The 27,494-nt window shown below is 41.3% G+C and overlaps 1 protein-coding gene across 1 annotated transcript in view; it reads right to left on the reverse strand.

Annotated features, from left to right (window-relative positions):
- ncam1a (neural cell adhesion molecule 1a) overlaps positions 1–27,494 on the reverse strand; it is a 112,324-nt gene that overhangs the window by 13,145 nt on the left and 71,685 nt on the right. Inside the window, exons 10-19 of the mRNA XM_030783001.1 lie at positions 22,851–23,001; positions 21,355–21,539; positions 20,103–20,199; positions 19,202–19,369; positions 18,253–18,375; positions 16,423–16,437; positions 13,079–13,126; positions 10,237–10,239; positions 6,923–7,047; positions 5,222–5,402 (exon numbers count right to left, since the gene is read on the reverse strand). Coding sequence (XP_030638861.1) covers positions 5,222–5,402; positions 6,923–7,047; positions 10,237–10,239; positions 13,079–13,126; positions 16,423–16,437; positions 18,253–18,375; positions 19,202–19,369; positions 20,103–20,199; positions 21,355–21,539; positions 22,851–23,001 — 1,096 coding nt within the window. The remainder of the gene's footprint in view (positions 1–5,221; positions 5,403–6,922; positions 7,048–10,236; positions 10,240–13,078; positions 13,127–16,422; positions 16,438–18,252; positions 18,376–19,201; positions 19,370–20,102; positions 20,200–21,354; positions 21,540–22,850; positions 23,002–27,494) is intronic.

The following is a 27,494-nucleotide window of genomic DNA, read 5'->3' on the forward strand; positions in this document are numbered from 1 at the left end:
TGGTCGAATCTCCCTTTCTTTCCTGTTTCGTCTTGTTTGTCCTTTTACATTGTCTTGTTATGTCTGTCATGTGTGATATGCACCAATGGATACACCAAGGAATTGTCTTTTCTATGTGTTATTGTCCCATCCATTAAGGTTGAAAATGGTTTTGATGTTGGGAAGGCACGCAATGATGCAAAATAAAAATAATCGATAATACCCCTAAAACACATTAAAACTAAAGTAATGAGCCTGTTTTGAAAATGTAAGGAGTACAAAGTACCGACATTTGTGTTAAAATGTAGGGGGTAAAAAGAAAAAACAGTCAGGAAAATAAATGCTGAAGTAAAGTATAGATACCTGAAAACTCTACTTAAGTACAGTAATGAAGTATTTGTACTTTGTTACTTCCCACCCCTGACTCTAACCATAAACACTATACAACACACAGCATCTACTGCACTGACACACTGACATTTTCCCATACTTTCATCATCTGGCTGCTCCTCTGTCAGAGCAAATGGCTTTTTTGCAAAGGTAACAAGTCCTTAATTTCAGATCAATTGGCCAAGGAGAATGAAGAGACCTACTGGAAGCAACAGCACGCTGTGTTTGAAGCGCTGTGACCCAGATGGTTCGTGGGTCAGAACCACAAGCAGACTGGGTGATGTAAGGATGAAAGAGAAAAGACATGGGTAAATCCAATCTCCATTCATGATCCTCCACTCCAGAGGTCTGAACTGAACCTTCCATATCTGTTTGATGATGTTTGTGCCCATTGGTGTTTGTGTACACGTGGTCTGATATTCCTTTTCCATAAAACACACAGACACAGAGTCACCCAAACAGGAATAAACAAAAACTGAAGCAGGGCATTGGCACGTGCGATTCCTGGAGCAAAAACTCAGGAGTCACTTTATTTTGATAGTAACTTGTCTCAAAATGGGGACAAATGCTACTCTGAGAGTTCTAACAAACAACAACAACAACAAAAAAAACCCCTCAAAAAACTCTTTCTAAGTCCAGTTTCCCATCCAAGTTGAGAGTTTTGACATTTAAGACCCTTGAGTTACATTAACTATATCTTATGCATGCCCCCACCCCACCCCCCTGAATATCTGCATAGGTCTGCATAGAGATGTCTTTTCACGCTGCGTTGCAGTTCAAGATAACTTTTACCAGTTCTACACAAGTCTTCCAACCCCTGCAGGGCAGACAGCGGACCTACAGTACATTGTAAGTTGTCTGTATTTAGTATTATGCTATATAATAAACAGCTATAACTGATTACAACTGAAGCTCTTTCGTAATGTCTGTAATGCAATGCACATCTTTTCACACAGGTAGTTATGGTGGAGGATCTTAATGTAAAATGTTCACAAAGCAAAAAGGTCTAAGGAGTGCAGCACTTGACAGTTTGGATGGTTGGTCATGAGAGACCAGTGCTGTAAAACAAACACAGCTCTGACACCCATTTGGGATGTGCCAGTCTGGATTATCCAAGGGCATCACTCAGTCACACGAACAGACACACACATACACACACACACACACTGTTCTCTGAGACCATGTGATTGGATGGAAAAAAGCTAAACATGAGTCTTTTTCTGTTTTTGTTTTTACTCAAAACCTTACCACTTCACCATGTTTGTTTCAATAGACTAATAAATTGTATTAGACTGTCACTGAAAGAAAAACAAAAACAAAAACAAAAAACATACTTCTATTTTCATCTTCTAATTTCAATCCTACAGTGGTTACAGCACTTGAACAGAACCATATGCTGTTAAAAAACTGTATTATAGTAGAGAAATCAAAACATTTTTTCAACATTTTGACACTTTTTTAAACCTCTGCATGAGTCTTAGAAGCAGGAGCATTAGTCTTGAATGTTTTCTAATTTCAAGTAAAAAGCAGAAAAAAATAACAGAATAAAAATTAAAAAACAAAAGTATAATTTCAGTTTTCATACTTTGATTTTTCTTCATCTTGTGTTTATGAATATTACAGTTTGTTACAACATGGTTTCAATGTTAACACAAGACTGATGAGGAAAAGATTCCCTTCCAGTGTCTGAGACCTGTGACCATCAGACAAACTCAATATAAATTCATGTGTTTGCACAGCTTTCCACTGCTGTACCAAATGCTTCCTCCGCCAGAATGATAAGTAAGTCCAATATGTCCTCGGTTAGAACACATTCCAGAAGGTTTTATTATTATTTTTTAAAGGAAACAAAAAATTTCAAACACAGAGAAAAGAAAAGAAAAGAAAAGAATAGAAAACCAAAGAACACTCAAAATGATACAAGTGCCAAGCACACTTCATTAGAACTCCAGTGATTCAGGACTGAGATCACGTCTCATTTATTGTTCCAGCACAAGGATCAAGATGTGTCGCGTAAGAAAACCAAAACAAAGACAACTCAACAAAGACAAACAAAAGAAAAGAAAAGAAAAAATGAAATGAAGTCAGAAGAAGGAGATGGACAGGGCTGAGGGTGGGCTGCTGCTTCTCTCCTTTGTCTCAGCGGCAGTTTATGACAGCGAGAACAGAGTCAGCATGGACAGCACCAGACACATCAGTGTGTATGTCACAGAAGAACAGCCAAGGGTTGCTGAGCCACACCCACCAACACATCACAGGCACAGTGTGCAACACCCATACACCAATACAATAAAAGACAAAAAAATTGACGAAAAAATTTGAAGAAAAAAGAAAGAAGTTTGTGTATGGAGATGTGATGGTCCAGTGGTGTCCAATATCACACATGGAGACAGAACAGGGAGAGAGAGAGAGAGAGAGAGAGAGAGGGGGGGGGCAGGGGCAGGGGCAGGGGCAGGGGCAGGGGGAGGGAGAGAAAAAGGGAAAGAGGGAGGAAAAAAGAGAGATAGAAAAAACAGGTCAAATACAGAAATTGAAGATAGTTGAAAGGTTAGTTTAGATTATTAAAAAGAATATCAAAAGGAAATTCAGGCAAGTTAGTAAATCAAATGAGAAAAAGCCATAGCATGTTAGAAGCACAGCGAATGACATGGAGAATACAGCAAGGCCCGAGTGAGGAGACAGAGGCAGGCTGGACATGAGAAGGTTATAGAATACGTTGGGGGAATGTCAACAGAGGCAGACGCACAGATATGCTGAAAAAAACATGTAATGGACAACTTCCCTAGCAGATAACAACACAATGTTTATATTTAATATTAAAGTAGAGGCATTCTCAAATTGTAAAAGCCATGGGAAAAGTATTTAGGGATGTTAAAGATTGTGTAAATGATGTGCAGTATTACTGATAGGATATTTAAATGTTACCTGGCTGAAAATCTTTTAACTCTGTTATTTTAGAACAGGCAGAGACTATGTCAGCTGTAAGCAGGGGAGATCTGGATTGGTCTGTTTGGACTGTCAGCATTCTTCACTGTATTGAAATAATGCACGCTTCAAATATAGGAACTCACATTCTGAACTCTCTGTTTGTCAGTTCTGCTAGCTACAAGCTTCTACACCTACCTGAGCAATGAGCAGTGTTGGGGTAGTTACTAAAAAATAGTAATTAGTTATAAGTTACCAATTGCTTCTTTAAATTGTAATGGGATTACTTTACATGTTACTCCTTTTGAAAAGTAATTACACTACTCATTACTTTTTTTGAGTTACTCTCTAAAAGTACAAATTCCCTAATTTACCACATATAAATAAAAGGACAAACATCATAGTCCTTTCATCACTTTATTTTCGATGCAATAGTTTTGCATCGTGCTTAAGGACCCCTTAGCTGCTCTAAAATAACTGTAAAGCATGGCCTCATTCATGAGTTCACATTTTTGACCAGTGACAATGAGCTTCAAAAAGAGCCAAACTCCTCAGCTGCTTTTCTCCCTTAAATTAATACCTTAATATAAGGGCACAATAAAGATAAATCTAGGGCTAAATTAAGCTATTTTGTAGATATCTTCATCTAGCTCTGTACGTAACACATATCCATTTGAACATCCTTACCCACATAACTGCAGACGTCATGCTAGAGCAAACCTTTTCCAAATGCCCACAAATTCCATACTTATGCTGACAACACTGGCAGCAGAATGTCTATGTGTGGCGTACTTTCACCAAATGAGAAATAAACAAATAAATAAATAAATGAGAGGATGAATAAGTAAATAAAATGAATTGGACTGGGTTCCATTGGAACCTGCCATGCCAGAATGCTCAGAGATCCAAAACTCCCCCTGCTCTGAGTATGGTTTCCCATTGAGAGCAAATGAAGAAAGCATAAGATAGGGAAGTCCCTGTGCCATGCAGCAGCAGACACCTGTCCAGTTCTTTGATAAGAGTGTTAAAACCACATTAATGCTGTTGCAGCATCACCATGCAAAAGGCCACAGGCGACATTCGCACTGAAACCCACTGCACTGCCCACTAGCTCAAACGGAGTCTAAACCTGGGCCACAGGGGACAGAGAGAGGAAGAGAACAAGAGAGTGGTAGAGGAGAAAGAGAGAAGGGCCCAGGTTTTTGATAATGACACTCCAGTTTGAGGAGGAATGCAAAACTTCTCAGAAAATGGCATTGCCAACAAGAGCACCTTCCAACCGTTGTCAATCAGGGAAGGAGAGGCAGATGGAGGAGGGAGAGACAGATGGAGGAAGGAGGGAATGGGTGAGCAGGCTCACCGGGGGACTTGGTGTGACTTAGACTTCTGGTTGGTGTGACTGAGACTTCTGGTTGCCAAAAAAATCTTATCTCTGATATAAACAGCAATTGCTCTGAGACAAGCAATATCGTTTACCTGCTGCAACTGTAAGCACTCTAGCTGCCAGAGGACAAGGGAGGAGGGGGGGAGGGGTGACAGGGGTGAGGCTGGGCAGCAGGAGTTGGGAGTGATATTAGGACCAAACTCACAAGTCCTCCCCCTGGGCTTAACCCTGATCATTCTCTCAGGGCTACATTGATCACTCTGACTCTCCACTGTTACTGAACACTCTCAGTCCATCCAAATTACCTGCAGCCCCTGTGGCGAGACATTTGTATAAGAGCAAGGCCTCTCCATTGTGATCCTGTATCAAAGTATTGTCAGACAGTCTAATCCACCACAAGTCCTGAAGCACGGATAGGTTAACGAGGATGACAGAGGGAAGTCAAGGAGGCAGAGGGAAGTCTGGGGAGACAGAAGGAAGGCAACCGGTTGGCAGGTGGTCTTTGGACCCTGGCTGGGACCAGGGCCCAGTGAGCAGTGGTACCTGGAATGGTGGTTGGTTGTGGGGAGGTTCTGTAGGAGAGCATGCCTGGCTGGGATTTCCCGCGTTGGTTCTCGGCCACCACATATACCTCATACTCCGTGTTCCAGTCCAGGCCACTCAGAACCACATATTCACTACCATTGGGTAGTCGGATCTCCGGCTTCCATTCAGAACCTTGCTTCTGTGGAGCACAGACATAACCAACTTGGTTAGGTGAATATAACATAGGCCTCATCTCGTGGCACTAGGGTTATTGTAGTTTTGAAATTTTCATTACTTTTTATTTTTATTTAGTCTTTCAGTTTAGTTTTTGATTTCAGTTTAGTTTTAGTTAGTTTTCTGAATGCATATGTAGTTTTAATTTTAGTTTTATTTTGAGGAATTGACTGGTTTTACTTTAGTTTTTAATTAGTTTTTGTGTTAGTTTTAGTTTTTCAGATATTATGAGGAAGGCCTTGATTTATAGAAGCTGAAAAAGGCAGGATGAAAGAATGTATGACATCAAATATAAATTACAACTCCATTGTTTATCAAAGGTTCAATATTGTACAAAGCCATTAATGGCTTTGCATAATATGGGACATTTACTAAACAATTATACAATTTTCATTCTTGTACACCATGGACCAGGGGTGGTCAATATTTTTTCCAGAGGGCCATATTTACTTTCATAAAGTAAGCCCAGGGCCACACATTGGACAATTGAAATGAAACATGAAATGCATAGTGCTGTTATGTTAAATGATATGAATTTGATATACATGACAGATTACTTTACAGCAGCCTGTTTGCCAGCCTACTCGAAGGCCTGGCATTTTTTACGGCTTTGTCAATCTGGTGTACTCTGAGGTTACAATAAAAAGATTTACTTTCATAAAACAATCCACTTAAATGCAGTATCAACTTCTACTGTTCCCTCCATTTTATTAATTTTCCTTGATCCCTCAAGTGAATGTAAGTAGCTGGGCAGTGTCTTTCAAGTCTGTGCTTTCTTCACATGCTAAACTGATTGGCTCTCGCATGGTTCTTATTATTTGCATAAAGTTGGAGATTCGGCATCTCAATTTCGCTTGCTTCACTGGATTTGCTCTGATCTCCGATACAGTATCTCACAAATGTTACAGTATCCAAGAAATGTTACCTTCGCTTTTCATCAAGACACATTTACTTTTGTCTACTACGGGGTTGTAGTCAAAGTATTCCCATATAGGACTATGCCGCAACATTTTCAGAAAATCTCGTTCGAACACGGTTGGTTTTGGATTGGATCAGGGGAGGGACGCTCTGCTGTGATTGGTTGCACGGGTGCCTGTAGGAATAAATTTTAAGGTGTACACAGCTACCACAGGGCAAATCACCTAGAGCGGAAATGAAAACGAAGCTGATTTTACCTGCAACTCTATTTAGTTTGTTTTGCATTGTTCATTGTAGTTTTTATTCAGTTTTTGCGTTTTTAATAACTGTCATTTTTATTTTTATTTCAGTTAATGAAATTATTTTTTTTACGGCTAGTTTCAGTTTTAGTCTTAGTTTTTGTTAAGTATAATAACCCTCTGTGGCACTCCTTGTAATGTATGCATTCCTCAACGTGCTTCTCATTAAAACAATCATGTCCATGTGTTATGTGTTTATCTGTGCGCAGGATGATGGATGAAAAATTCAGGTATTGAGGATGTTGCCTTGTATTGCCATCATACTCACAGCTTTGTAACGCACAAGGTAGTGCTTGATGGGTGAACCCCCATCATCCTGTTTGACCCAGCTGACCTTCAGGGCGTTGCCACTGGACTGCAGTTTGGCCTCCAGCTTTGGGGGATTGGGTTCCCCTGAGCAGAACACACCGAGAGGAAAGGTTAGTGACACGTTAGTGGAACGTTTCAAGATGCTCAGAATCAGGGGTCTCTTAACATGGGCCCTCAGCACACTGCTATCTGATTATGGCATTTAAAGATCAGGTGTTTCTCATTTTCTGTCTTTGGGATGACCAGGTGAGAATAAGGTACTCAAATTAATGCAAACATCAAATAAATGTACATGATCCAAGGACAGTCCTTAACAATACAAAAGTGTGCATGGTGCCTGGGGCTGATTTGAAAATATTCATTTACCAAACGTGGTAAAATCCAGTGAACTTGATTGTCTTATTTCATCATGAATGTGTTGAGAGAAATATTTTACTTATTTTGAAATTTGTGTTATGCTAAGATATTCAGCTGCAATTTTATTTTGACCCAGCCACATTCTGGGCTTGTGGTCATGTTTATTTATCTTCTGTTGTGATTACTTTTCTAAAAATGCTTGTCTCAAAGATTCAACCAAATGGAGACTCAGTAAAAATATTTGTTTGGTGAGGGGAGTAATGCTAGGTAACACAGGCAGAAGAGCTCATGGCATTAACCCATTCTCAAGGAGCTCGTTAGGTTCCCCAGCCCTACTGCTATCAACAGCGCTCCCATAATTAGCTTTCGCATTTTTACGAGACATGTTCCTCCATTACGTTTGATAATATTAGCAGCCCACTGGGGAAACTGACTATCCACTTGTGTCGGAGGGAGACCTGGGAGATGTTCCTTCACTGTCATTAATCACCATTAACTTCTCCACACCTGATCCTCATTAGCAGTCAGTGTGAGGCAAAGAAAAAACAAAAACAAAAACAAAAAAAACAACAGCAAAAAAAAAAAAAACAACACAATGAGCTGATCCAGGGCATCTTATACGCCAGAATGACACACATGATATCCAGGAAAAATGAGACGTAATTTTTCCTTCCTCTGTATGTCTCACCTGCCTGTATGACTCACCAGATTCCGATGCAATTACTCACATATATTCACTTATTGTTTTCAACACCAGTTAGGCTGGAGACTTGTGTGAGGGGAGACCTGACTATTATTAACAACATATCATTTTTTCATCTAGAAAATATTACCACTCTGCAGTTTATTTTGGATACTGCATTTTAAACTCACTGTAGCACTCCTTAAACACATAAATCTTAAAGCATTCATCTAAACAACAAGGTTAGTTCATTAATCGTGCACTGAAGAACTGCAATAATTTTTGGACGATCTTTGATTATGTACACCTGGCAGTGTAATGTAGTGGGTAAAACATGTGTAGCAGGATGCTGGAAGTGAAGGAGAGCTGGGTTAGTCATTAACATCAAGCACTGCCAGTTATTTTGATATTACTGATCCAGCATGAGCATCATTCCAGCTAGGAGAAGGCTTTCTTGATTCTATGAAGGAAAAAAAGAGGAATTAAGGTTAGAGAGATTTAAGGAGGAAAATGCTGAGATGGGGCATGCTCCAACATGCAGTATTGAGATTGGTTTAGTATGTAGTAATGTCATCAGTTTGACTAGGGCTCCACCCCACACTTACTGGACATCTCTCAAGTGAACTGGACACCCAAAGGTATCTCACAAATTCTCTAAATGTTCACATCTGAACAAGAGATCTGATAGGCACTATAGCCTTGTGAGGGTAATAGTACTTCACATTACTCGTCCGATCCGCTTTGCAAATAAATAACAAAATGTGAAGCAAGTAACTACGTTTTGACTCTTTTTTTCTCTAACCAAGACAACGGTGAATAGATGCACTGTCCAGACAGAAACACAGACACATACACAGGCACACAGGTGGGGACACACAGATGAGGATGGAGACAGTGGTTCTGACAGTACACAGAGATCAGGAACAGGAGTGTGTCAATGTTTGTTCATGCAGTTTTGGAAAGACCGTTAGTTTCTTTAGGCTATCTCTTTGATGCTCTGTTAATTGTGCTGCATTACTAAAAATGCATGATGTCTGAACAAATATGCACACTCAGTGGCCAGTTTATTAGGTCTACAAAACTAGCACTTGATTGGTCCCTCTTTAGCCTCCAAGACAGTCTGAATTCTTTGAGACATGTATGCCACAAACTTTTGGAGAAGCTTCCACTGCCATAATGGTCTACATGGTGATGAAATGGCTTCATGCAGTTGCTGCAGATTGGATGGCGGTACATCAATGATAACACCAAAGTTGCTTTATTGGGTTGAGGTCTGGGGGGGACTGTGCAGACAGATTGAGTATTGTTATGTTCTGTGAACCATTCTGCGGCACTTTGTGACATGATGCATTATCCTGCTGAATATGTCCATGTGATGAAGGCTGTGCCACTGAGATAAGGTAGGATGGGTCTGTGGACTCATCTGCATAAAGCCCACTCCTGACTCTGCCAGCAGTGTGATGCAACAGGATTTGGTGGAGGAGGTAACATTTCCCCACTTCAGAAGTGTCCTGTTTTGGTTTTCTTATGTCCACTGGAGTCACTTCCTATTGCTTTTAATCAAACAGTAATTGATTCACCCAATGTCTGTTTGTCTCATACTATCAGCCATGGCTCCATGTGTGCAGGACTGAAGGACTTTTGAGACTGCTGTACTGTGGTAAACTGGTCACTGAGTGTAAGTGGTAATGGAAAAATACCGAAAAGACATCGCTCCATGCAAAATACAACAACCATTAAAAAACTACAACTTTAGGATATATGTAATAAAATATATGTAATAAAATAAAGTTATTGAACTTGGAGATCAAAAATTTGTGTCCTGTGCTACAGCAAATAATTTAAATCTGCAACTACAACGTTTCTCCAACTCCGGCAGATAAAGCTAAGGGGAAAAGGAATAACCTCTATGTCAAAGCTATGGAAAGATTCATACCAAGTGTTTGACTTAAGTTGTTACCGTGCAGACTCTGAGGGTGCGGACTGTGTGCCTGGATTAATCTGAGCAGCAGGGTGGCTGATGTAGGATGCCTAAGTCTGGCTAATGTAGAACATCTGTATAAGTCTATCATGTGCGTGCATGATTGAAGGTGTGAAGGTGGTTGGTATGCAGAATGTTTATGTTAGGTAAGTGTGTTTTTTACTGACTCCCTATTGTCCTTATCTGTGGTTAAGGTCTGTATCTGTTGTTTGTTCTCTTTCTGTGAACCAAACAGAGCAAAACAAAAAATTACCTTCTGATCACCAGCGAAGACGACATCGTCAGCACCATGCAAGAGTCACATGACAAAGTCACATGATGTGCACGTACATGATTGGTTGAAAGGAAAGTGGGAGGAGGGGGGTGGATCACATGGAAAATACAAAACATTAAAGAATTATAGAAACATGGAACGAGAAAACATAACAACAAGAGTGTTAAGACCAAAAAATAGAACAAACAGAAAACACAAACAACAAAGTCAAAACAGAAATAGAAATATTTTCTCTAAGACATTAGATATGAATAAAAACCATGGAAACAGCAAAATCAATTAAAGCAACTCTGGAACATTTCTCTACACTGAACCATGTAGGGAGATTCAAAAGAAAATCAAAATAATGACCACAGAAAAAATATATTCTCTTAAATAAACTGTTCTTATTGTTGATACTGCAATTTGTTGTCCAAATCGCTTCATGTGTCCATAGTTTTTCACTATGACACAGTATTTTCTCTGGATGAAATGAATATATATACATATTTGTCTAAGGAAAGAAACACATTTCACAGCAGAACGGTGCTGAACTATTCTTGGGCAGCCTTAACATCTTATGTCCAGAGTCTGTGTGACTCAGATATAATCAATTTGGACTAAAACTGAGGAAATTGCAGTTTTAACAATAATGCTAAATATAACTACATGGTCTAATGCCACATGCATGACCAGACACAGAAGACTAGCGAATGACCAGGTAAAGCATTAGGGAGGCGGACAGGTCAGGTCTGCAGACAATGGATGAAGACGTGGGAAGGTGCGCTATTTAACCCTTCTCTTTACCACTGCACTGCAACAGCCTTCCACACAGATGGATACATTGACAAACTTTGATCTATATGGGTAAGACAAGATACTCAAAACATTGAAAACATTCATATTCTCAGCCAGAGATCACATTGTAATTTTATACTTTTACAATATTCCAACTCAAATGGTTATCTGTGAGAAGACATGAAAAATACTTCTTAAAATGCGTATAAGCATTCTTTGTTGTTGTTGTTGTGACTGAACTGAAGTGAAACTGAAGTACATTCAAAGTATACCTTCCAGCTCACACTAAAGATAAAAAGGCGTTGCTCTTTCTATTTTCTGGAGTGTCTTTAGACTGTTCCAAATCTCTAAATGAAAACAAGGAAAATAACTAACTTCCTATTCCCGGTCTGTCTCTTTGGAACACTGCCTGATTGGTCGGATCATTTTGCTGATTATTTTGAGGTGTCATTCATTAGAAACAATTTCTTGGTTCGCCAAAGTCACACAGATTTTTGGTTTGCTGCTGAAAAGAACAGGTTTTGTTTTTTTTTAGCATTGTTATATTTTGATATCCTGTAACATCATCAGGTTGATGATAACAGGAGAGTTACATAGAACTATCTAGCAAGCTCTGAGAACACTGGGGTGGCCTACTTACAGCTTTTAATGGACTGTCATTGTCTCTGGTGAATAAAGCCATCTAATCACAGCCACTACCACACTAGAGGGCAAATAAAAACTTGTCTTTTCTTGCTTAACAAGACTGGGTTGCCAGATATCCACAAGCTCTGTGGATATGATTCTAAAAATCTGTAATGTTGGATTGGACTGACAATGCCCATGACAGGTGAATGAATTTCAAGCAGGTAAAACTCATTATTTAGGCTGACACAAATTAAACCTCCCTCTAATACAGAAAATTGCTGAGCCTCCGGCCTGTTTTGTATCCTCAGACAAACATAGTCTCCAGGCTATTATTGTCACTTTAGACTGATTTGTAGATTTGTTTGGACAGACAGTTGTGGATGTCTTGAGCCCCAGTAAAAGATCTTTCTTCTTTGATGTTGGGTGAGGACTTGTGCCAACATGAGGATAACCATTTATAGCACAATAAGATGATTTGGGTTGAACAGTCTCCAGTTGACTTTACAGTCTCCATTAAGTTTTTTTATATTATATTTTTTCAAGGAATATCCAAATGGCAGTCCATATATTTTGGCTAAACCTGTTTTAGTCTGTAGGCTACCTGTGTTTTTATGCTAGCATGTGGCCTAATCCATGTTTCCACTGTTCTGTCTTTTTCAGGCATAACATTATGAATTCATTCTCATCTGTGAAACACAGACTTTACCCTAACAGTGATATACCTGATTAAGTGAATGGACAAAAATGTGAGAATACTTCTCAAACTATCTGAAAGACACCAAGCTTTGTGTTAACATTTCTCATTTTCTTTAGCAATAACAGGGGCAGGTCCTTTGTTACTAATCCAATGTCATGCATGACAGTTCACTGACATATGCCAATCATTAACATATGCTAATCATAGTTCATTAACATATGCTAACAAATGACAGGAACATCCCTGTGTTGCATGCTGCACCTCGAAAAGAAGGGGGAGGGGGGGTTACCAGAATTAGTACATCACTTTAATTAGCATCACTCCAAACATGAGGGAAAATACTTTCAGGGTGTTTTGGTCAGCAAGACCAGAACCGTCAACATTAACCTAATGTCTTCATTCAGATGCTGTCACTGCATGTGGTTGCACTGGTACAGTAGAGATGGGCGAATGGTTCTACAGGCTGAGGTTAGTAAGAGAGCTGTCTACACAAGCCTGAGGGGTAGACCCAAGAGCAGCAGGTGAGCCCAACGTGGGTGTGTGTCTCAGGACCCCATCCCAAACACACATTAGCTATGTCAGTTTGTCTTCTCACGCTACACACTCTCTCTACAGTGGGCACCAGCCGACTGGTTGCCTTCAGGAGCTGCAGGCTAAACACACAGCACATGTAAGCAGGCAGCAAGAGAAACACACAGGGCATACTGCTGGCATACTCACTAGGAAAGGCACTGGTTGAAGGAATGGAAGTTGGTGACTCTGTGGACACTGAAAGATGTTGAACAATGGTGAGATGTGCTTATGTAGGTTACGGGTGAGAATAGAGCCAAAGGCTCTGCTGGTTTCTTCACCAGTATCACCACACAAATTAAGCAGGAGCACATCCCTCACTCCATTCACGAAGAGCAACTAATATGGAGCCAAATAATAATGTGGAAAAAGGTGACTGTCAAATATACTCCATGCATCTCCACACAAACACTGCACATTTTATATGTTTAGGATTAGTGTGGACAATACATTTGGTTCTTTCAGAGTATCAATGTATGTTCTCGAGTATGCATAAAAAGCATCAGCTCATGACACTGAGAGAGAAACATATATTTTATTATTTGTGTTACAAGCCGAAGAGTGCCTTTGGCAGAGTGTCGATTTTCAGAGATCAAATCATCTGACATGACCTGAGAGAGGTTAAAAAAAATAATCCAGCTCAGATCTCTCTGTTCCTCGTGATTTATCAAAGGTTTCTATGTATTTCATTGGTTTAACTACATGTCAAACAGGCATCATGTACATCAAGCTTGGATCAAGCTGAATGCTAGCCCAAGAAATTATTGAAGACCTGTGTCTTGTTGAAGTACTTTGCTTCCGCAGAGCAGAGGAATACGAATTTCACACAGTCTTGTCACTCAGAAAATTGCCCTGTGGAGTGTTACAGGTAGCAGGTCAAATGTGACCAAGACCTCCTCCATTAGTCTGGCCCTGAGTTCAGACAGTATGAGAAACAGCACTGCTGTGAACCTCAGTGCATCCACAATGGAGGAGAAATATTCTGGATAAGAGTTTACTAAAGCATCCTCCTTCCATTTCTGCCACTAAAAACCAAAACTACATAACTGCAACTTGAGCTCATGAGATGGAAATAGACAAATGACAAAGACGACTGTTAAAGGTTAATGCTCACAGGACTGCGAGCAATAGTGACTTTTTCTGGTTACAAAAAGATCAGACGTCTGTATTTCTGCATAAGATGCACTGAGATAAGGGCAGGCAGAGGCAGTTCTGCTCAACAGTTTATGGTCTGATGATAAGATTTGATTTTTTTCAGTCAGCTGGGGGCTGACTTATTCTTGAGTTTTGCAAAATGCAATGATGTCCTATTGACTTTCTCCTGGTCCAGCAATCAATTTACAAAATGTGGGCATTTGAATAAAACTCTGCAGGATGAAAGAGCCAGCAGACACTTGTTTCAGACATGAGGAGATGAGTGATAATCTTTCTTTTAAGGGAGGGCTAGAAACTGTTGCTGGCGGCTTGTAGATAGCACCAGGCTAAAGGCAAGGTTCCAAACACACTTTGCATGATGATCAGGAAAACAATATGACTTGGAAACAGTGAGGAATATGAAATGATCAATTTTGTTTATCCATGGGGAGTAGTGCGGCAGAGGACAAAGTAACTAGGGCATTGGAGGACTTTAGGTCTCTGCTTCAGTCATCACCATTCTTCTCCAACGTCAAAACTTCATACGCCAGCAGTGAAGCAAGGAAATCGCTGTGATTCTCAAAGGTCATCCCAGAACTCCTACAGCTTCAAAGAGCCCCATTAAATACACACTGCAGTAGTTATTTCAATTTCTGTCTTTACTCTGCTTGCTTTTACTCGTGCTCATGATGACTCATGTGGCAATGATGCTGGGTGTCTGGCCACTCATGGCTGCAAAGAGGGTAATCTGTGCTTCACTCAGTGTTCATACATTGCTCTGTGTTGTCCCTTTAGTACTTGCTGACACTGAGAAGAGAGGCAGTGGCCATTAGTCCCACTCTGGTGATGCGTCACACATCAGAAACCCTATGCAGTCAGAGATAGTTCCTGTGCACACTCCTCTATATGTCTACGTCACCTCACATGACTCCTTTGGGACCAGCTGTGGGATCTTTATTGAAGGCTTGCTGCTTGTTTCTGGGATTTCTGTGGGTCCAGCATGGCTGAACAGCCTGTATATGTCTCGGTGTTGACCTCTTTCTGTGCATGTGGAGGTGGAGTCTTTGCTGTGAAGGCCTGCTGAGTCTCTGTGCTCAGACTTGTGCCTGAGATAACTATGTTCTGGCTGTGCTGGTGACGCTGTGGAAGGGCTCGAATCAGACTCACGGCATTCTCAGGAGGATCTATAGAGGAGCAGTCTGTCTGGGTCAGAGATGCAATGCCATGCAGCAGTGAATGTGGAAAGGGAGATTATGTGCTCCACTAGCAGAGCAAACAGGTACTGTTTTAGGTAGAAGAATTTGGCAGTGTCTTCTCTAAGAGTGTCTAATGTTATAAATGAATAAGCTATAGTCTCTGCCAAGGAACCTTAGTTACGAACCTGTTAGAGATGCTCTAATCTCCTTGTACACCTGTTCACCTGCTCACAGCTTTGGAGAAATGATCACATCCATCTTTCAGACGCGACAGCATTATGCTATTATTAAAGCGTATGTTCTCTGCTTGGCATGGCTGTCTGTCTTTGTTTTATTACAGAGTAATGGTGTCACAGCGGCATTCTCCAATGAAGCCATGCCTTTCACTGTCAGGACTCAATGGCAGGAGGACAAATAGTCATTTTGTCACTGGCATTAAGAACACCTCATTCACAACAAACCACAGATGCCTTAAACACTGCACAGAGACCGCATGCTGTTTTCTTTTACAGACAAGCAGCAATGCCTCTGCAGTAGCGGCTTTCAGATGTCACCACAGATGAAACAATTTAGCAAATTAAAAATGCTTTGTGTTGCCAGTAAACCGATTGTTATGCTAGCTTTGTAGAGTGGGACTGGGGGGTGGGGTGGGTTTGGCTGTATTTGCGAACTCAGTGCTCTGAAGGCTTAGTGGAGGAGACAGGATGGGGGGACACAGGGACTGACTGTGGGATATCTAAGGCACGCTGACAGCTATAACTCACACGTTTCTCAAAACAAATCTACCAGAAGGTTCCAGCTGACAAACTGCTAAACAAACCTGTGTCCACATTGGAATAATAGAATGGTATTCCGTCTGGAAAGCACATGAGACAAGGTTTTGGATGAGCTCCCCAGTCTTTATAAGAGTCTTTCTACTCAGTGGTCCCTGTCAGTGGTTGACAGGAACGAATAGACAGAGCCTTAACTCCATTGAGCTGAATGAGAGTGAGCTAGCACCAGATTTACATATCTCATTTACATATCTCGTGTATGTTTCTTCACCATCGGCTGGGAGCTTTCTCCATTTGGCAGGAATACACACAGTCATTGGATGAAATGGAAACAAATGTCAAGACTGTGAAAAACACAGGATAAAATGAAGTGTTCACATAGAGCACTTACTTGTAAAAGTATAGCCTGAGATATCCAGTGGGGAAAAATGAGATGAGGAAACATGAAGAATGAAAGAACAAAAAGAAAAGAAAAGAAAAGAAAAGAAAAGAAAAGAAAAGAAACAATGAAAACCAAAATGACAAGATAGCAGAACAATGACTTTGGTATAATTTCTGACAAAGAATGACATTAAGGCACTAATTCAACCAAAGCACCAAGACTGTGAGACAGGAAAACAGATTAGTTTTTCATGCCACTCACATGAGTTTTGACTGAATTAGAACCCTAAATATTCCACAGCACAGAATGTTCAAACTGTGTTCAAAGCTACAGAGAAACACAGAACAGGCCTTGACACACACACACTTTAAACTGTAGGGTCATGTGGGGTGAGTGGAGTGAAAGAGAGGGGAGGAGGAACATGGATGGTCACCACAGAGGCATAAAGATAGAATGCCTAGGAGAAGAGCATTAATTTAACCCAGCTGATAGGAAAACATGCTTTTGACTCATATTAAATGTGCATTTCACATATCGGTGGAATTGGGCATACTCCCCTCTTTTCCCATATTCCCCTTTTTTAGAGAAATCATTATGTCTGATAAAAATTAAACAACTAGCATAACCAAATTTAGCCATGTAAGGTCAATGGTAGTATGCCCTGAAGGCAAACGGAAGAAGGCGGAGTCAGAGACAAACTGTGTCTATACTAAGTCTCGTTTGTTATTACATGAGATGGCCATTTGGTGATGATTCAGTGGAACTGTTTCAGTGAAGAGAAACTTTTAATAAAGACCTGCAGAATAGGAGGCAATTTCATGTGTTTTGGGAAGTCATTTAATCCCTTCGCAGTTTAAGAAGGAAGTGAATTATCAAAGAGTCAACGGTTCTCTGCACATCCATCAGTATTCCAGATTTGGCTTTTCTAATCTCTCTCTAGGCAGGATTGTCTTTGCGGAAACCACTATTTTATTACATGGTAATTACTCTCGAGCTTGTGAGAAAGTGCTTGACAAAATTCAAATATTGAAAAATGCAGCATTATGTGAAAAGTGTTCTTTAAAGGCAATCAAAGTAGAGAGTCAGCCTTTCACAACTCCATAATAACTCTGTGTACACTAACATTGCTTCACTTTCATCAGAACCAGCAGAAACTGAATCACAAAGAAAATACTCTATGCCACATTTCACCATTCTTTCTCCAGACAGTACTTCTGTAAAACATTATAAACCATTCAAGGGCAGCAGCCAGTCTGTTAATGGCATTCATCCTACGTTCCCATTCACCTCATAAAAAGAACCCACAGAGTGTTTGCAATCCACCAGCCGGAGTGACGGGGGGGGGGGGGGGGGGGGGGGGGGAGGGGGGGGGGGGGGGGACAGCGGGCTAGCGGGAGAGTTTCTATTTGCTCCTCCTCCTCAACTGCAAGCAAACAATCAACAGAAAATGCTGATCAGGGACAGAGTGGAGTATTGACATGGTTGAGATTCAGCACACAGGGAGAAGAAACACCAGGAGCTGTGAGGAAAGAAGAGGGTTCATGTAGACAAGGCTAGGATACGAAAGCAAGCATGGAAAAGCAGGCATCAGACATTAGCCTGGGCACTGAGGTCTTCCAACACTGCTGGGCCTGACACATAGAGACACTGAACATGCACACACACACTCACGCGCACACACACACACACACACACACACACACACTGAACAGCCAAAGCACCTCCTCAGCTGTAGATCCAACAGGCCAACCCAAAGGTCCCGGAGTGCAAAAAGCATAGGGGTGTGTGTGTGTGTGTGTGTGTGTGCGCGTGCGGGTGTGTGTGTGTGTGTTCACTTACGGACAGGTTGTGTTTTAAAGCTCTCAGGGGAGGAGCTGTCTCCTTCACCCTTGCCGTTGATGGCGGAGATCTTGACCTCATAAACCGTCTCTGGCTTCAGGCCAACGATGAGCACGCCCTGGCCTGGAAAAGGAAAGGTTTAGTCCTTGGAAAAAGACGACAATACGCACTCGATAACAACTTAAAAAACATGTTATGTATAAGCATCAAGCTGACAGACAGAAGAACTCAGCCTCTCAGGAGAGATCTTGTATTTGTGAAAGAAGTTCTTAGACTTTCTGTTTGAGTCAGTTCTCTGCTCTGTTGTACTCCTGTGCCATGGAAAGAGAGGAACTGCTAAAACACTGATCTAAATGTGCAGAAATGTGTGTGTGTATACGTGTGTGTGTGTGTGTGTGTGTGTGTGAGTTTGTACTGACGTTTGTCCCATGGAAACCTGACAGACAGAAAGGCCTGTCACACATTGTGAGTTGATATCTTCCCCTGGAGAGACAGACAGTGCCCACAGACACTCTCAGTTTATCCCAGACTCTGACAACTGCTCCAAGCATATTCCTACTTACCATTCAGCTACAGCTTCCTCTCCCCTCACTGCTCTATCACCACTTCTATTTTTGTCCCTACTCGCACTCGTTTTCTCAGGCTTGAGAGGTATTCCTCGACCCAAAAATCTCTTTTTTTATTCAGAGAATGGAAGAAAACTTAGACTGAGCTATTTTCCTCTAATTTTAATGGACTACTGGCTTGGCCGCTTTAGTGCAGTCGTTCTGTAGCCATTACTTTTCTTCAGTTTTAATAAGGACAGTGCTCTCTCTAAGGCACATGGGAATTAGCGGCTGTGGGAATTAGCTCTGTTTCTCTCTGTATCTCTTTCTGTGTGGGTGTGTGTGTGTGTATGTGTGCGCGTGTGCATGTGTGTGCTCAGAGTCGTCCAGCATTGAATACACACCATCCTCCGCTTCATAATCTTTGCTGGCCCAGTCTTGTCCGGGCACACGCCACTGGGCCTTGTACCTGAGAACAGGTACCCCCCCGTTTGAGTCAGGCTCCTCGAACTGAACCAGAGCAGTGCTGGAGTACGGCTCCACAAGCTCAATGGATGGAGCTGATGGCACGTCTGCACAGCAAACAGGATCATGTTATAACATATCTTTTACAAAGAAGACAAAACTCTCATTCAGCTGTCACTCGGATCTGAGGCTCCATGTTAGAGGGAGGTCTGAACTTTGTGTCGCTGCACTGCTGAGGGGAATGGTGAAAAGGAACCTGACAGAATGGTGAAACACAACTCCACCTGATATGTGCACTCATACGGAGAGCATCTCAGTGTGGCAGAACTAGTCTCAAAATCACTTACCCAAATCATTTTAACAAGGGACAGACACACTAGCAACAGTGAGACAAAAGGAGTACAACAAACATAGTAAGGAACAGAGGATGGAAAACCAATGAACAAAGAGATGGGTGAAATCCCTCCATCCTTCACAGCTCAGAGACTAAACATTTTTCTCTGAGGCATCCACAGCTCATTTTTGCATGGTTTTACAGACTGCTTAAGTACGAGAGCTAGATTTACCACGCACTTTCCCCTGAAATATGATATCTCTCCTGTTTTTATCACCCTCACACATATAGATCATAAGGCTAACACAGGCTCACTGGAGTAAAACTGACTTCTGGAATGTCATATGGTTCTTGAATTCAAAGCTGTCTTTTCAGTGATGCAGAAGCCCAGAGTAACTGAATAATCTCTGCACATACTGTACACAGAGTTTGATCTGATCTGTTTATGTAGTCTACACTCTTCCTTAAATGCATTTGATAGCATTATTTTGTTACTGGACCCAGACCTGCTTGAATGAGCAGAAACTCTTTGGATTCTGTGCCGATTGCATTGGAGGCAGTGCAGTTGTAACTCCCAAAGTCATTCTGAGAATCTGGGGTGATCTGTGAAAGACAGAGAGAGAGAGAGAGAGAGAGAGAGAGAGAGAGAGAGAGAGAGAACACAATTGAAACACACAGACATAAGCCTTTTTCTCTGGCTCCTGTGTGACCTAGCATGTCAGAGATATTTTCCTCTTTGCCTGGCTGATTTCTGAGTGGGCTCATCACCATGGCAATCAGAATGGTCTTTTATCCCATGGTGCTGGCCCTCAGGCATCTCACTCGATAATTATTGAGTGACGCAGTGAGGGAGCACAGAGGTTCCATTAGCCTGGGAAACTGTGTCAGGCATAACAGCGAGGTTTTGTCGCTAAGAACAGCTACAAGCTCTAAATAAAATGACTGCAAAAAAAAAAAAAAAAGCCTTGGTTTCAGTCAAGTGGACTTTCTCCAGACCTGACATGACACATCACTGAAGGGACCACACAGAACATATAAAATGGAGCTTTAAACAGAATGGGCAAATTATTATTAATATTTGCCTGAAAGCCATCTGACAGGATTGCACTGAATTCTGTAAGAACAAGGCTGCATTATTCGGCTAAATGGTTAATTAGTATAATTAATGCTGCCGGTCATCAAAAGGGGAAAAAATGGCAAACAGCACAATGTGAAGGTTTAGAAACAAATTGCATGTTTTACTTGGTTTCATTAGAGCGATTGAGCAGAAGACCTAAAAAAGTAGCTATAGTACTCAGTGTAAGCACATTCTCCCAAAAACGTTACACAGAGGTAGGATTTGAGAATTGAGGTTAAAAAACCTGACACAGCAGGGTGCTGCAAATGACTGATTACCTCCAACAGTGCTCTTACCATCAGCCCAACCAGACTATCAACCTGACTGGAGGGAACAGTAATGGAAAACTGTGGTTCTGGCAGAATATGAACACTTTAGTAGTAGCTACTAAAGACCTGTAGAGCATTTGAAGTGTTAAAGAAAAACTCTCAGGCTGTCTTCTTGATCAATTACATATCTATCCACGAAGAGGTATCTTTTTACAGTACATCCTGCACAATGGGACTGTTTTTTTTTCCAGCGGTCTCACAACTGCTGTTCTTTTATAGGAACACTAGAGAAGTGTTAGAACGGTCTGTATCAACCGTTTTTTTTTTTGTTTTTTTTAAATACTCCATGTAAGAGTGTGTGTGGAACAGTACCTCCAGATAGCTGACCGCAGGGCTGCTGTACACTTTTATGTTGGTGGTGTTGGGACCAGGGAGTGGCTGGCTGTCACGGAACCAGACCACGGACGCACTGGGATGGGCCAGGACCTCACAGCTGATGTTGGCCGGGTTCCCCTCCCATGTGTACACTGTTATTGCACCCTGGAGTTTTGGAGCATCTATAAATAAGCAGACGATAAAAACAAAACCAGAAACAAAAAGAGACAAAGAAGGCTCATTAGTTTAACTTCTGCTTGCTTTATGAGAAGTCCTGGGGTAGACTGGAAGTGCCAACCCTGCATTACATATTCCTCTCTGCCTTTACATTAATGCCTTTATCTTATTACACTGTGGGGCTTCATCTATATAGGGTAAACCAAAAGCAGGGTCCCACTGCCATCCCAGTGCGCCGTAGTCTCAGACAAACTCAACTCTCCACTGTCTGACTAACCAGACTAATAGGCAGAGCTTAGTCAGCAGCCTCTGTTTTGTGATATGAAGTTTGTTCACTTAAATCTTATCAACAATCTTATCAACAACAGACTCTCTCTGGATCAAGGTAAGACAATAATACTCTATCCTTATTGGACGCAGGCAATAGACCATGTTACTTTGGAAGAAAAGGGAAAAGAGAGAGAGAGAGAAAGAGAGAACATTACTGAAGAGGCAGTTGAAAGAATCCCCGTTTCAAAGTGCTGACCGCGGTCTAACCGTTCCATTTAGAGTGGGTTACTGGCATTTTTGGATAACATCAGTGTTTGTTACTTTGCTCTGTAACACACGACTGATAAGTTAACCACAGCAGCTGTAGAATCATATTTAGTGGCTTTGAGATTGGAATAATCTCATCAGAGTTCATCTGTACTAGACAAAGCTCCTTTTCTTATTGCTAATAACAGCAAAACAACCCCAACTGAAGCAGGCGGCGGCTAACTGCCTTTCAACAGAATTTACTCAATTCTGTGTTCTGATGCTATCTTCAGTACGGGCCGATAACCTAACGAGAGAGGGAAATTAACCGTAGCACTCTTTCATTATATTTCTTTTCTTTACTTCACTTTGCTTTACATCCCACATTCTTGGAATATCTTAAAGTATAACACAAAATTAAAAATGATTTGTGTGTTTTGATAATTTGTGTGTTCGTCTGTTAGATGGTAATGACCCATGGATGGAAGTTGATTTACGCTGTCGGATTAGTTTGTTGTGAAAATTTCATGTTCCTCACTGCTGAGTTTTACTGGCAGGTCACTTTTTTGGCACAAGGGAGCTTTTCCGCTGTATCAAGAAACACCACGACTTGGAAAAACCCAATGATTACATCTCCATTTCCAAACCACTGCTTTTCACAATCATCATACCCTTTATTGGTCTTTTGGTTGACTACACCTGACTTAGACTTGGTGTTTCACTTCAAGCAAGACAGAAGATTAAAAAAGCACCACGCATAAAAAGTCTCACCCAGGTAAAGGTCTTTAGAGAAAACTTACAGCGCACTTCCAGGTACATGCTCTGAATGTCCTGTCCAATGGAGTTGCGGGCAGTGCAGAGGTACTGGCCAGCATCAGTGAACTGAACATACTTCAAAGTCAGGGAGGAGACGCGGGCATCACTCCTCACCACCACATTCCCATCCAGACTCTACAAGGAAGAAGACAGAGGGAGAACAGGAGAAGGATGAGTTACAGTCAGCTGCATGACTGAGGCTTGTTTTTGTCCTAATATTCAGGACTCAAACTGTGGATGTTCAGATAAGAACATCCCACATGATCCAGAGAGCTCTACTCTCTACACACACAGCAGGCAAATGGCTAGAGGCACTCTCACAAGGCAGGGCATGGTTTTCAGCATTTTAGTAGAATCCTGGACACACACACACACACACACACACACACATGCACGCACACGCACACGCACGCATACACACACACACGCGCGCACACACACACACCCTCTGTGGAGGGTGGAGGGTCTACTTTTAGTGAGCGTGTGTGTGTGTGTGTATAAGGACAATCTAAACATCATGTCTAACAGCGGTGATACAGGTTGCTAACCTAAACTATGCTATCCGAGTCTACTCCAGTGGTAGTGCAGAAGAGGGAAAAAGTGGTTTTAATGTAAATGTGTTATACAGACCACTGCAGCTGCAGTAAAAGACTTGTTAGTGTACATGGGTTACAATATACAGACACTCCTGCAGTTAAAAAAAGGAAAGATTCCCTGGTTTTCAGAGTTTTCCTGAATCTTATATTCCCTAATACCTGTAAAGGGAAAATACAGCTTTCAGCTAATAGGTCTCCACAGAGCCAGACACAGACACCCCAATTATAATCATAATCATGTGATGAGAAGGAAATCTTAATCATTAAACACCACAGTGAGGAACATTATGGCAAAAACAAACAGGCAGGTATAAACAATGTCCTGTGCTCTCGTCTGTCACGTGATCAATCACGTCAGCACTGATGTGCATAGACTCAGCCAATCAGTGAGGAGATGCTTTGTCATGTGTGTGTCAGAAGAAACTGACTCTAACACTCAGCATGCGGAGCTCTTACCTACAGGGTGCTTTATTTGCAAAATGTCTCCCAGATTAAAAAAAACAACAAAAAAACTGGCACTGAAATTTGTAAGATGCACTGATGCACAAGAGAAACATCCATAGCATCTCCCAGACACAGCGTTTTACTACAGTCCTAATGTCTTCCATTTTCAAAACAAATTCTTTAATCAGTCAACAATAACACATGCCCGTAAGTGTTTGACAATATTATATAAATTTTTTAGTGAGAGGGAAAAATAAAATTCTCAGAATGTTTCATTTTAACCCTAAGGTTGACCCACAGGCCTTCGAAATGAAACCAAAGATATTCACAGATGGTTGTTCTAGAGAACACACACAATGTTAATCATCCTTAATATTAGATGGGGTCTAATATAATATTTGTATTAATAAATATATAACTGGCCATTAAAAGAACTACAATTAAAAACCTGAATACAGTGCTAATTATTGCATGCATGGGATGGTGTAGAAGCACTAATTCCAGGGAAAAGTCCAGAGAAAGCACCTCTGTTATTTGGCATCTTGCAGTGGATGAACTGTCAAAATGATTGGGGGGAGCTTGCAGTTTCACTGAACGAACTTTACTTAATGTCATTCAGATTCAAACTCTAGTTCTCCATCCCGTGCACTGTGGCACATCCCATTTAAATTCTAGCTGGTGAACAGAATGGGAGTCAATTCAAAAATTCTGAAAAGAGCACAGCCCTGGTCAAAATCACTTGTGAAAACATTGAATGAGGGAGTTCTATCCAACCAGAACAATTAAACACACCCTCTCTTGAAATAAGAGAGTGAACTGACAGTTGCCACACTCATGGTGTGTGCAGATGCACACCCTCTTTGAGAACATGTGTGCTCTCTCCTCTGAAAAGATAAAATATGGGGATGCAGAGAGCCCGTGCTAGTCCTCTCCTCTGATTGGCAGACAGACAGTGCCTCAAGAGCAAAAAGGAGAGGGGGAGAGGATGTAGAATGACATTTTTGTCACATTGGCATTTCATTTACAGAGACCCTGCTGAGTGGTCAGTGAGAATGGAGAACAAAATAACACACACACACACACACACACACACACATATGTACACACACACACACACACACACACACACACACACACACACACACACACACACACAAACACAAACACACTGTGAAATTCAATTTGTTGGTGGGACTTGATTTAAGGTAGGAAAGCTGAGTGGTGATTGGGGAGGAACTAACAGCTCAGCCTTTTCCACTCATAAATTTTATTCTGTTCCTGACACCCATCTCTGAAAGCCTTTAGTATGCTGTGCTGTCACTTGTGTCACTTCCTGTGACAGAGAAACTGACAGTAAGCTGCCTTGCTAGTCTTATTACACTTTTAGAGGAGGCTAAAAGGCATCAAAAACTGTACTTTATTTCTTTTTATTTCCTGAAAGACATCGTCGTGAGCTTACTTTAACCTTGAATTGCGTCATTACTCAATGTCTCTCCACCTTAGATAGTATTCCTTTTTTTGGATGAAAAGAGGGAGTGCTTAACAAACAGGAAGCTTGTGGCTCAGCACCATAGTACAGTCTGTATCTGCCTCTACACTGCGTCTCTGTCTGCCGATATGGCTCACCACAGGCAAGAGAAAGACACTCAGCTGGAAGAAGGAAGTGAGACAAGAAAAAAAAAATAGTGAAAACAGGAGGATAATTTTTTCCTTCCCTTTGTCATTGTAAAGAGAGAAACAGGTGTCATCTGGTTTGTCACTGTGCAGAGAGAAACAGGTGTAGTCTGTTTGTACTGGTTTCGCTGTGTTTCTGAACTAACAATCCAGCCCCTCACTTCAAATGGATTGCCAGCTACAGCAAATGTGCCTAAATGCTTTCACACACACCATGTGTGTCATACACATTTCAGACAAACAAGAAAACATGGATTCACCCCAGCACAGTGCATACAGATGTCTGACACAAAGAACACCAACAGAAAGTCTGAGCTGTCAAACAGAGCAACATCTGAACTGCTAAACCATCATTTCTTCCTCCTCTTCACACCCTCTATACACATAACCGACAGTCGGTAACCCCGTACTGCACCTGTCCTGATAAAAGAACCCTCTGGCCAAAACACAGTGGTCACATGCACAGCCATACTGTTATTATTACAAAGTAGAATTGTTGGAAAAAAACAGAGAGTCTTAACACAGTTTGTAACATCACTATTTTAACAGCAGAGCTGTGACTGTGAGTTCTGTGACCAGTCTATTTTATGTGCATGCCTTAAAATATATGTGGTAAAAAATTGTTTTGATGTGTAAAACTGTGAGTATAGACATAAAAAGACCGTGGGCTATAAAGGGGATTTTTTCCAGCTGCCTCCCACATGGTCCATATGCATGTGAATCACTCATTAGCAACTGATGAATATTCACCAAAAACAAACAGAAAAGAAAAGCAAAACAAGACATCTGAGCTAGATTGGAGAAACAGCAGAATGGCTGGTACTTGTGTTCTCATGAATTCTTTTGAAAATAATTCCAGTTTGCTTTGGATGTCTTATTAAAGCCTGTTATTTTGGGATCTATTTGATGAATACCAGACTCTAATACGGTGTTGTTGAACTAGCCATTGGTTGTTAGTGTTGTGGTCAGTCTGTGCTCTAGCGCTAGTGACTAGTGAAAGTTAGTGACTTCCTCCTACATTGTCAGGTCCTTGTATCTATATCCACAGTGTAACAGTGAGTGCTGGCTGGTCCATGTATCTACATTCACAGTGTAACAGTGAGTGCTGGCTGGTCCATGTATCTACATTCACAGTGTAACAGTGAGTGCTGGCTGGTCCATGTATCTACATTCACAGTGTAACAGTGAGTGCTGGCTGGTCCATGTATCTACATTCACAGTGTAACAGTGAGTGCTGGCTGGTCCATGTATCTACATTCACAGTGTAACAGTGAGTGCTGGCTGGTCCATGTATCTACATTCACAGTGTAACAGTGAGTGTTGGCTGGCCCATGTATCTACATTCACAGTGTAACAGTGAGTGTTGGCTGGTCCATGTATCTATATCCACAGTGTAACAGTGAGTGTTGGCTGGTCCATGTATCTATATCCACAGTGTAACAGTGAGTGTTGGCTGGTCCATGTATCTACATTCACAGTGTAACAGTGAGTGTTGGCTGGTCCATGTATCTATATCCACAGTGTAACAGTGAGTGTTGGCTGGTCCATGTATCTATATCCACAGTGTAACAGTGAGTGCTGGCTGGTCCTTGTATCTACAGCCACAGAATGCTTGTCTTCAGAGGAGTCTTGGGTGGAAGGAAGAGCACAAAATGTGTGCTGTTTCCTGCCTTCTCCTGAGAAAATGGCAAGCAAATAGCTTATAAAACTTTTAAAATTATGGAGAATTCTGTGAAATTCTCATGTGAAAAAACCATCTGTGAAAATTCAGAGTAATGTGCTGCAGTGGAAGAATCTGAGAAACACTGCACTCATTCTGAAAAGTGTTTTCTCATATACCTGTCTCTCTCGCCCTGTCTCTCTCTCAGTCTGTGTGTGTGTGTGTGTGTGTGTGCACATGTGTGTTTTTGTATG

This window comes from Chanos chanos, chromosome 8, assembly GCF_902362185.1.
Source record: "Chanos chanos chromosome 8, fChaCha1.1, whole genome shotgun sequence".
Lineage (NCBI taxonomy): Eukaryota > Metazoa > Chordata > Actinopteri > Gonorynchiformes > Chanidae > Chanos > Chanos chanos.